The 11,758-nt window shown below is 33.6% G+C and overlaps 1 protein-coding gene across 3 annotated transcripts in view; it reads right to left on the reverse strand.

The window, feature by feature from the left end:
- Window positions 1–6,907: 6,907 nt before the first annotated feature.
- GRM8 (glutamate metabotropic receptor 8) overlaps window positions 6,908–11,758 on the reverse strand; it is a gene marked incomplete at both ends in the record, with an annotated part of 765,994 nt that continues 761,143 nt past the window's right edge. For all 3 annotated transcript variants that reach the window (XM_082632937.1, XM_082632938.1, XM_082632936.1), the window contains one exon: window positions 6,908–6,957. In XM_082632937.1, coding sequence (XP_082489063.1) covers window positions 6,908–6,957 — 50 coding nt within the window. The remainder of the gene's footprint in view (window positions 6,958–11,758) is intronic.

Genomic DNA, 11,758 nt, shown 5'->3' on the forward strand with positions numbered 1-11,758 from the left:
GTATTTCCTATCCATTTTCTCTTATTTTTCTCATTACTATTTATCACTATCTTACATACTCTATATTTATACATTTATCTTGTTTATTATTTATCTCTCACACAAAAATATAAATGCCTTGGGGACCAGGGTTGGTTTTTTGTTGTTGTCGTTGTTTTTGTCCACTGTTATATTCTCAGCGCCTACAACATCTGCCACATAGCTGGTCCTCAGTAAATATTCTAAATAGAGTGAATAATTAAACTATCTTAAATATATGTTTTATTACTTAAAATCCAACTGTAGTAGCTTCCCTAGGGACCTTTGATATGCCTATTTGATATCCATATTGGGGGTGGGGACAACTTTGACACTGAAAAGTAATTTGGGATTGAGGCATTGGAGCATGGCAAAGTATTAGTGGGTCCAAAAATGGAAAATGGGAAAAGAGGACCTCTGAATACCTAGAAAGTATGTAGAGGCTATCAGTAAACTGGATGACATCTTCAGGAGGTACAAAGAAGTTCAAGAATATTATGAGAAAAACAGTAAGTACAGAAACCACATCTCATCTATTTTATAATTTTGCTTCCTACAGGTTGCTTTTTCTTCCTTCTTTCAGATTAGTGAAGATTCTTATTGAGGTCCAATGCTACTAGTACTCCATTCACAAAATTGAAGTGAGGGGTACATGGGCGTTCATAAATTCTAGGATATTTGTAGAAAAGCAGAGCTCTATTCATCATACGTCTCCCCTTGCCAACTCCAGCTCTTTGACAGGGAAGACCCCATTCTTTCTTCTCTTGCCTGGAAGATGCCAGTGGCAGGATCTGAGAAAAGGCCTTGTTGGAGTGGGCAAGGGTTAATAGCCAAGGACAACTAGAAGATATGCATGGATATGGGATAAATTATCCATGGTTTGTCATCTTTGGGGATGCTCTTGAAAAACTAATTTGCCCTTTTAGTGTAATATACTACAAAAAAAGGGAGAAGAAATACCCCCTAGAGATGACAATACCTATGGGACAAAAGGAAGAAGTCACACTTTCACAGATAATTTGTGGAACTGCCAGATAAGGAACTGTTAGCTGAAGGCAGCTGCACACTTATTCACATCTGTCCTCCGTATCATCTTATTCAATCCAGCCTCTGAATTGCACACACAGTAAAGGATAAAGATAGGAAAGAATAATTAAAATACAGTCCCATCCCAGAACTCTTCCATTACTAACTTGGATTATCATAATATGATTTTAAGCGCATTTGTGATGTTTATTATTCAGATACTGCAAATGCAGTGCTTGAAATTAGGGGAAACAAAACAATAAAATATAACTTAGAAAAATTATCCAAAACATGGTAATAGGCAAAAATGGTGATTTTTTTTTTTCGGCACAGTGCTACATTTGAATTTCTATCAGCATGGTTATTTTATAGCTCTGTAGATACAGGGGTTAATTTGTTAATCTTTATCCAGTAGTTTCAAATAATGTCTGTCCAGTGGAAGAGATAACCTCTAAATTTACAGTTTATTACACCTTAAGAAAATAAACTAGTTTTATATCCAATCCTCTGATTTATCCCAATATTTATTTATATATTGAATATATTATATACATCATTAGCTTTTCAAATGCTCTTTGTGCTAGTTTTAACATCTTACGGGTTCCCTAATTAATAAATGGATTGAATAAAATCCTTGACTTTTTCATTTTACCTCTTTATGAAAGTTGTATCAATATTTTTAACTCTTTCAGAATTATACTTCAACATTCTGATAATTTTCATTAGCTCTCAAAATCATCCTATGTTCTAGTGAACTTACCTAATGAAACTTAGTTCATTGGTAAATAATCTTATATGCTTACTTCAAAATCTGATACATCATATGGATGATTTGCCTTTCCTGTTTTCTATAACCACATTACCCCTACATCCTATCCAAGTCATTACATGGCCAATTCTTATTTTTTAATAGGCCCCAATCCATGCTTGGCCTTCATGACTTTGTAATAAGTTATTTGTGAAAGTTAGCTTTGCTAAAACTACTTAATAAGGCATTACACAATTAGAAAAATATTTAATAGGTCAAATTTCTTTTTCTCTATCCTTATCACTCTGAAAGTAGCCAAAATATAGTACAAGGCTTTACATTTATAATACACTAAGTTCAACAGAGAGAAAAATATTCTGAATGTCCCAATGAAGGGTTAAATTAAATAAAAAATAATGGCACCCATGTCATAATATCATTAAAAGTTATGCTCCAAAAAATTTTCTGTAAGAAAAAAACTGAAATAGAACATAGACAATATTTTTTAAAAATAATTGTTCTTTTTGCTACTATAATATGATACTTTTTTCATCTTTACTGGAGTATAATTGCTTTACAATGGTGTGTTAGTTTCTGCTTTATAACGAGGTGAATCAGTTATACAATAATATGACACTTTCCAAGAATGACAGCAAGTTTCTGAACATTCATAGGCTTCATTTTTTCTTAAGGAAATCTTTTCTTCTAGCTAAAGCCAAATGTTTCTTCATTATTCATATCTCCATTAAAGGAGAACCATAATAAAAGAAAAAAGCATTTCTAAACATTATTTTGTATGATTAGAATGTTCTATAATTTCGTATTATTTCTTATTCATCCTTTCACACAACCTTATTGATATTTTTAGCAATTTTATTCTAAAAGATAGATGAAACACTGACATTAAATAAATGAAATGAGAAAAATTGGTAAGGTTGCATAATAGAGTTTAACAATGTCAATTCATCCACTTGCTGAATAAATAAAATATCAGTACACATTGCCAACAAACACATGAGGGATCCTCGACATCCCTAATCATTAGAGAAATGAAAATCAAAACCACAGTGAGGATCACCTCACACCGGTCAGAATGGCCATCATCAAAAAATCTACAAACAAATGCTGGAGAGGGTGTGGACAAAAAGGAACCCTCTTACACTGTTGGTGGGAATGTAAATTGATACAGCCAGTATGGAGAACAGTATGGAGGTTCCTTAAAAAACTAAAAATAGAGCTACCATATGACCCAGCAATCCCACTCCTGGGCGTATACCCTGAGAAAACCATAATTCAAGAAGAGACATGTACCACAATGTTCATTGCAGCCCTATTTACAATAGCCAGGACATGGAAGCAATCTAAGGGTCCATCGACAGACAAATGGGTAAAGAAGATGTGGCACATACATGCAATGGAATATTACTCAGGCATAAAGAAACGAAATTGAGTTATTTGTAGTGAGGTGGATGGACCTAGAGTCTGTCATACAAAGTTAAGTAAGTCAGAAAGAAAAAAACAAATACCATATGGTAACACATATATATGGAATCTAAAAAAAAAAAAAAAAGGTTCAGATGAACCTAGGGGCAGGACAGGAATAAAGATGCAGACATAGATAATGGACTTGAGGACATGGTGAGGGGGAAGGGTAAGCTGGGACGAAGTGAGAGAGTAGCATGGACATATATACACTACCAAATGTAAAATAGCTGGTGGGAAGCAGCTGCATAACACAGGGAGATCAACTCAGTGCTTTGTGACCACTTAGAGGGGTGGGATAGGGAGGGTTGGAGGGAGACACAAGAGGGAGGGAATATGGGGATATATGTTTATGTATAGCTGATTCAGTTTGCTATAAAGCAGAAACTAACACCCCATTGTAAAGCAAGTATACTCCAGTAAAAAAGATAGACTCAAAAAAATAAATTAAAATAATAAATAAATGAATGAAATATCAGTGTTGGCTAACATAATGTAGAAAATTGTTGATATTCTTTCTTCACTGTCATTGGTAAATAATAGAGAATATAGAGTCAAAGGGGAAGGAAATAAAACGACACAAACTTCTGTTCTTCGTGAGATTTCCTGTAATATGGTATTTAATTTAAGTTAAAAAAGTAAAATCCTGTTCATCTGAAACGTTACATTTTCTATAAAAGTTTCTGATAAACACTAAAAATAAAGCTTAATCATTTCGTTCCTATTCATGTTCCAACAGTCTTCCCTCAAGCTTACATCTATGATTAGTTTTCCTTAAAAATAAAATTAGTTTGTGCCAGATCAACTATCATGGATTTAGATGCCTTTAGATATTAGCTAGCATAAGCTAATTTTTTTTGAAAATTGAGGTCAGATTTGGTTGGCCCAAGGTCACACTAATATATCGCTTATTGTCTGCTAGTGACATTTGCTGAATATTACCTTAGGCTACATTTTTAGTATTCCCTCTGGCATGCTGAGATTAGATGTGACATTTCTTGGCCAGAATAAAACACAAGGTCGATTCTAAAGACTATAATACTATATTTTTTCCATGCAACTTTGCATTTGCTTATCTACAGTACACAGGCAGTTAGTTTTAAAGCGTGGGACTTATGAACCACTACTGGCACATGCTAAATCCTTCTCCTTACAGGATGCCGCCCCACACTGTCCCAGCGTGTATATCTCCTGAGCCCTCAGCAAAATCCCTGAGAAAATAACCACAGTGGAGGTCAGAATGCTCCAGCTCCTACTGTAAGAGGTTGAGGGAATTTAGCCTGGGGAGGGTGACAATTTCATCAAGAAAATTTCCCACTGAGACAATGTTATAAAGAATGATTGGCATATGTAAATCTATGAGGACTATTATTCAACTCTATTATGAGTTAAAAAGATTTTGTAGAACATCAAATAATTATCAATTATTTATAAAAGTACTTAGGAAAGAAAACCCATTGGTAAGTTTGTAATAGGAAGAACAATTTTGAAACGTCATGAATTTTGCTTAATATTTTATTTTTCTTCCTAAAGCCTTAAAAGAAAAAGTAATAATAATAATAATAATAATAAAAACCTACCTTTGACCTGAAAGCCAGCTTTGCTCTCATAATCACCCTGTTGTATCCACTTCCCCTGACTAAAGTCAATTAGTAAATGAAAATATGAATATGTACTTGAATTTCTCTCTGAATGAAATGCAAGGCTTGTAAAATTCAAGGATTTTTCTCAAACATGTATATACTTACTAGTTTAAAAAAATCTTTCAAATGACTAATAATCTCCAATATGAAGAAAACTGTCAGTTTAAAAATTAAAATACAATTATAATGACTTTTCTTGGTATGGCTATTGGTACTGAGCTACATGGCACAATAAAATATACTAAATATGCAGTTATGAGTTTCCTTCATTTTAAACTAGGTCTTATCTAGAAAGGCACACCTAGAGGTGGGTTTATGATCCTGATTACAGGATTGTATTTATCAGTAATTCAGATAAGTTGAAAACAGTACTCTCACTCTTGATTTAAATATTATCTACAAACAACAAATAACTATTAGGAGAAACTCAACAAGAGGCCAATAAGTACCTATTTCCTTCTGTATGTAGCTCTCTGTCTGGGTTGGTATCTAGGAAATGCTACTCTATGCTGAAGGAGCCTAAGCTATGCTACTTCAACTCTCTGTGTTAAATAAAGTGACTGTCAATATCTGGGTTGAAGCTACAGAGCACAGATAGCTCTTTATATCTATAAGGGATGCAGTGAGCCATCCAAGCTAACTCAGCAGGGAGAACATTTACTAACAAAATGATTGTAGAGAACCATTGACTTGATGGATGTCTGGGACTGTGTAGAATGGAGGCGCCCAGGACGAAAATGGGAGCAGATTTGAAAGCCTTTAACAGGCTCCTCTTACCCATCCTAGTGTGGTTTATTAGCATGACACAGTCTCCCTGTTTCCTCTCTCTTTAATGATACTGTTCTATGAACCAATGAATGTTTTCATTTGGAAAATAAGAAAGCACTGACATGTTATCTGGACTGTGGTTTCTTTAGTGAGGCCAAGGGAATAAATATGCTAATTCTGTGCTTTGAAGAATGTATTGGGTAAGGCCCATTACTTCACTGATTTCAGTGCATACTAGGCCCAGGTGAGAAAAAGTTAATATTACACACCTTGGAATATTTCTTTTTGCAAAAGTTTTGACTTAGAAAATGGAGAATTTCAGTGACACTTGGATATACTTTTAGATGGTGATTTTCAGATTACATTCTCCCAAGTTTAACTCATCATTTGTTAATTATGATACCTGAAGCAATTGACCTCAAGCTACTGCTTGATTCTTCATAAAAGAAGCAATTACTATGGAAAGCTACCACATAAATCTTGAAATATTCACAAAAATCTTACACAAATAATATTTCCATATAGAAATGAAAGACCGTGTTCTTCACATACACGCAAACGTACAAAAAGACATTCCTCGAGGAAATAGTAGTTTTTTGGCACAGCAGGGCTTTTACAGCAGCAGTTAAATAACAGCAGCAGTGCCAACTGGAAAGAGTTTTCCCTGGCTTTAAAACTGGAACGAAACAACTCTCAACATTTGCAAAACATTCCTTTATTATTAGAAATAAATTATTTGTATAAAAAATTGCATGCGTCAACCATTGCATTTATTTTTAGCACAACCCAGGGCTTCAATCTGGCCAGCCATTACAAGAAACAGACTCATTGTCTTATACAAGTTGAACAATGTGGGACAGGAACAGGAGTTCTCACAATCACAGAAAAATACTTACAAGAATAACATCAGACATGGTTTATTTCAACAGCATTTTTTTTTTCACAAGCTAACATTAGTTTTCCTTTTGTGATTTTTTTTTAACTGCTCATGAGTAAGCAATACTTTAGCTTGACACTCATTGGTTGTATTATATAAAATGGGTTTCTTCACTCCCTGTTATTGATACTTTTGGCTTGTGGCTACTTTTTGTTCCTTATAAGGTTGACTATTGATTTGATTGATTGTAGTCTACAGAGATCTCCAGGAGTGAGTGTTGGTGGTGTCACGTTCATTGTTTAAGATCGCATACCACATTTCTTCATATTGTATCATTTCCCTGTTTCAGATTGAATGATTGCTGTAGCTGATATATGTCGTCTTGGTAGAGGAAGCTGTTAAGACAAATTAAGACAAATTATAGTACAGAATAATAAATTAGTTTGTTAAAATGATTTTAAAATTCAAATATTGCAATGACTTTTTATGATATGTGGTCTTTACAACCTGTTACTTATTATTTTAAACAGTGTAGTAGGATTTCAACAATTGTAGAAATAAAAATGCAGCAGAATTTTTAACCTGTAAAACCATAGTCTCATTTATAGTGTAGACATTTGGAAGAAAACTAAAAATGTGAATGCCCTGGTCTTTAATATATTTAGGTGAAATTCAATTTAAATGTGCATTTTGACTAACAGAGATTTACAATATAAAAAATGAAAGAACAGATGAAATTCTCTATCCTGTAAAATGAAAAAAGGTTTTTTTTTTTTACAACCCACATTAAAGACCTCAATTCTTTGAGTCTGATTTGATGACCAAGAAAGGGTTAGTCATTATAATTAGTCATGCTTTGAGAATGAATATATCTTCCATTTAAAAATAGTACTTTTAGACTCTAGAAGTAAACACAGTAAAATATCAATGTGTATTGCCAACACATACTTATGGTCTGGTTTCATCCAAAGGATACAGATGGAGATGTTTAAAAAATAAATAAAGACTCAAAGAAGGAAATGAATATTTAATTGTTCTGGTACCAACTTATCATGAACTAAACCCATTATTGTAAGATTATTAGAAAAGTATGAACAAGAAAATATTCTAAGTCAAATTTATATTCATACTTAAATTTCCAGAAATACAAATCTAAATCCAAATAATTACTTTGCATTTTTGAAAGATGTGATGGAATAAATCTGTTTTAAAATTCAAAAATGATATCTTATTTTTCAGTGGAACTCTGGAATGAAAAATCATAAGAAGAAAGAAGAAAAAGTACAAAACATGTATGTATTTCACTATATAAATCCAATTCAGGGTGAAATAGATTTTTAGAGAATAATTTACTTTTGAACATTGAATAAGGAAATTGTAATGTTTCTTCTCTGAAATAATTGGCAGTTAGACTCATTCCATTGTAGTGTACATGAATACTGGTAATTGACCAGACAAGTTCTTACCAGAGACCAGGATCAGACAAAGTCCACAGTCACTAAAATTAATACAGGTAGCCCAGGAAGTGCTAGCTGTAGAGGTTTTTGCTGTTTTTTATTTCATTGAATATTATGAGCTTCATGCCAAAAACAGGTAGAACATATCTGCTTATCTCTCTATGTTGCTCACATTAGGTTATTATTGAGGGACAGTGGAAAGGAAGTAGATCTTAGACTTTTTTTTTAATAGATCTTTATTGGAGTATAATTGCTTCACACTACTGTGTTAGTTTCTGCTGTACACCAATAGACTTGGTTTTAAATTGCATTCTCTTCTCTACAAAATGAGTGAAAAAAAAGTCACTGAACCAGGTTATGGGGCCTCAGCTTCATCACTGGTCCATAATCCACAACATTGGGTTTTTGTGAGGATGGAGGCACAGTAGATTTGTGGGGAATGGCTGTTGTCTTAGAGAGTCCATATGGAATGCTACTTTTCTATTTACGCTTCTAAAAGGTAGGGTGTCTGTTACCTTTGGTTTGGTGTGAAGTGAAATACCGTGATTTTTATGGTCTTTATTTTTTAATTTTTTATTTCTAATTTATATAATGCTCTCATATGCCTCTAAATATATTCTAAGAAAATAAAATCTGTGCTTTAACTATGCTTTTGAAAGACTTTCATATGATCTTTGTAGACAAGATGGAGAAAAATTATGAGTTAGAAAAACGACCCTTTAAAAAATTGCTCAACTTCCTGCCCTATTCAGTATATTTAACAGTAACTAAAAATGTGAGAAATATCTATCAAGTTTGCAGATAGCTAGAAAGAAAAATTATGATTGTAACAGAGGAACAAGAGCCAAAAGACCTTAACAAAGATGATATTCAGATGTTAATCTTCAAGGATCATTCCAACTTTAAGACTCTAAAGCTCTTTAGAAATTCATATTTCATTGTTTGAACTCTTAGAAGTAACCTCCAGGGAAAAAGAAGTAGAATTCTACTGAGAACTAAGACTATAATTTACAAAAAGAAAGTAATCTTAATTTTTCTGATTAGAAAAAGGATGTAAGGCTTTGAAAACATAATTTAGTCAACATTGAAACGATGTGAATGGCAGATATCTTGCAAGAATCTTCCTTTTTATCTTCCAAGAAGAAAGAAAGATGGATGCTAAAATGATAGAATTTTTAATTTTAAGTCTTATCTTTTCTATTAATCACAGACCAATCTAGATTTTGTGGGTTAGGTTCCAGACCACTGCAATAAAGTGAATATCACAATAAAGCAAGTCACATGAAATTTTTTTGTTTCTCAGTGCATATAAAAGTTATGTTTACACTATCCAGTAGTCTAAGTGTGTGATAGCATTATGCCTAAAAACACAATGTACATACCTAAATTAGACAAAAATACTTTATTGCTAAAAAATGCTAAGCATCATCTGACAATGCAGGTTGCCAGAAATGCTCACTTTTGAAAAAAATGCAGTATCTGGGAAATGCAATAGAGTGAAGCACAGTAGAACGAGGTATGTCTGCATATTTTCATGGCAGCAGTGATACTTTTACCTTTATCCCAGAAGTGTTACAGAACAAAAGGGATCAGAGATGTACATATAAGCTAATGTAATACTTCTGCTGATGAATATGCTTATGTGAAAATCAGGCTTGAATACAGCAACAATGAATTTCCTGTGCACACCACACTGTGTTCATAAGCTAGAGAAAGGAGATCTACCTCCAGAAGCAGCTGTTTTCATGAATTATGCATGAATAGAGCTTAAGGAATACCGTGTTACAGCATTCATTAATTGGGTACCGTTGATAAAATTCATGTATATCAACTTTGTTTCTAACTCTCTTTCCACACTTGTATGAAACAACACTTGACCTTTTTATGTGTGAAATGTAGTATTCTGCAAATTCAGTCATTAACATGGAGTCATTTGGTCTCCCTTCCAGCTTCACATTGCTTTTATTTATTCTGTGTACCATTAGAAGCTTTCCTTAAATATGTGATCAGAATTTCGGGCATTAACAAGTCATTTTTAAGATGAAATTTCTAAGAATGATGGACTTGTAGAACTCCATGGCTATGAAAGAAAAACACTGTATGCATATCATAAATACAGTTAATTGGTCAGAAAAAAAATCTTGAGTGTAGCACAGTAGCCGTAATTATCAAAATCCTCCACATATTAATAAAAGGGAGGGACTTCCCTGGCGGTCCAGTGGTTAAGACTTCACCTTCCAATGCAGGGAGCATGGGTTCGATCTCTGGTGGGGGAGCTAAGATCCCACATGCCTCGGGGCCAAAAAAACCAAAACATAAAACAGAAGCAATATTGTAACAAATTCGATAAAGACTTTTTAAAAAATGGTCCACATCAAAAAAAAAAATCTTTAGAAAAGGGGATGCTAAAAAAATAGTTTTTGAATTTTGTCTTCTTTTTTGGTACTCACAGACCAATCTATATTTTCATGGGAGCAATGATACATTTACCTTTATATAGTGATTTATAGTTTACAAAACACTGGCCTGTACGTCATTGTCAAGTCATTGTACTAATGGTGATTTATCAAAAGTCTAGTAGCAGAAAGTATGAGGATGCGGCAACATGGATACTGTTCCAGTGGATTAACTAGTCCTGGTTTGATTGAGAATAGGCTCCACTGGTTTTGAAAGGGGGTATTTTAAATCTGAGGAGGCAAGGTACTAGTTACAGAGAGTTGAATGGCAAAAGCTTTCCAATATTCAATTATACTTCTAAAGACATAAGACACACTTTTAGAAGAAAAACATTGCATTTAAGCTCTTCAAGTTTTTGGTAGTTTTAGGGAGTTTGTGATTTTGGAAAACTTTTTACTTTTTCCATTCAAACCACTGGTGCATGTGGTAAAGGGAACCAAGCACACAAGGGGTACATTGTAGCTAGTCCTTAAGTGAACAAAGGCTAACAATGGTTACCAGGAGTGGGATTGCAGAAGGATGTGTGAGGATTTCCTACTGTCTCTCCTGAATGTGTAAACTATACTCACTTTATCCGAGCCTAATTTATTCAACCCAAACCACTCCTGTAAAAGATGAATACTACAGTAAAATCCCCAAAGTACAATTTAACCTTCTTTGAGGTCATAATTGACTTTATCTTGATTCACCTTCTTAACTTTCTTTTACCTTCCAAAGGTGAGCATTCAACTCCTCCAGAATATTACAGGCTTAGCCACCATACAGCCTTCAGATTTGTAATCTTTCATTCTTCTTTTCAGAGAAAAGAGGGAAACATACATATGCTATGAAATTTCCATTTCAACATCAACAGAAAATAATAAAAGGAAAACAAAATGTATGAGACTTATTTCTATAGCATGGGATTAGTCTTTATCAATACAGCAAATTTTCCCTTCAGGGAGCTAACTTATTTTTTAAAGGGGTGGGAAAAGTTTACTGATTTTTTTCCTTACCACATTTCAGAGGTGAGTCCAGGATAACTGGTATTTATTTCAGTGTACATTTGGTTGTTTCCATTTGCAACCATATTATATAAGGTTTTCTGGATTGCTGCTAAAAACCAAGAACAACTATAGACTCTGGTGAGTCATACTGAGAAGTGCCAGTGTTCAAAGTGTATCACTGGCCAAAAGTAGTTTATTGGCATCCTACATTAGGTTTTAACTTCCTGCACTGATGATTTCAAGGCAGAAGAAACAAATAAAATTCTGCCCTGAAATCACAAGCATTCTACACTGAT

The sequence above is a fragment of the Mesoplodon mirus genome, assembly GCF_964341445.2.
Source record: "Mesoplodon mirus genome assembly, chromosome: 9".
Taxonomy (NCBI): Eukaryota; Metazoa; Chordata; class Mammalia; order Artiodactyla; family Ziphiidae; genus Mesoplodon; species Mesoplodon mirus.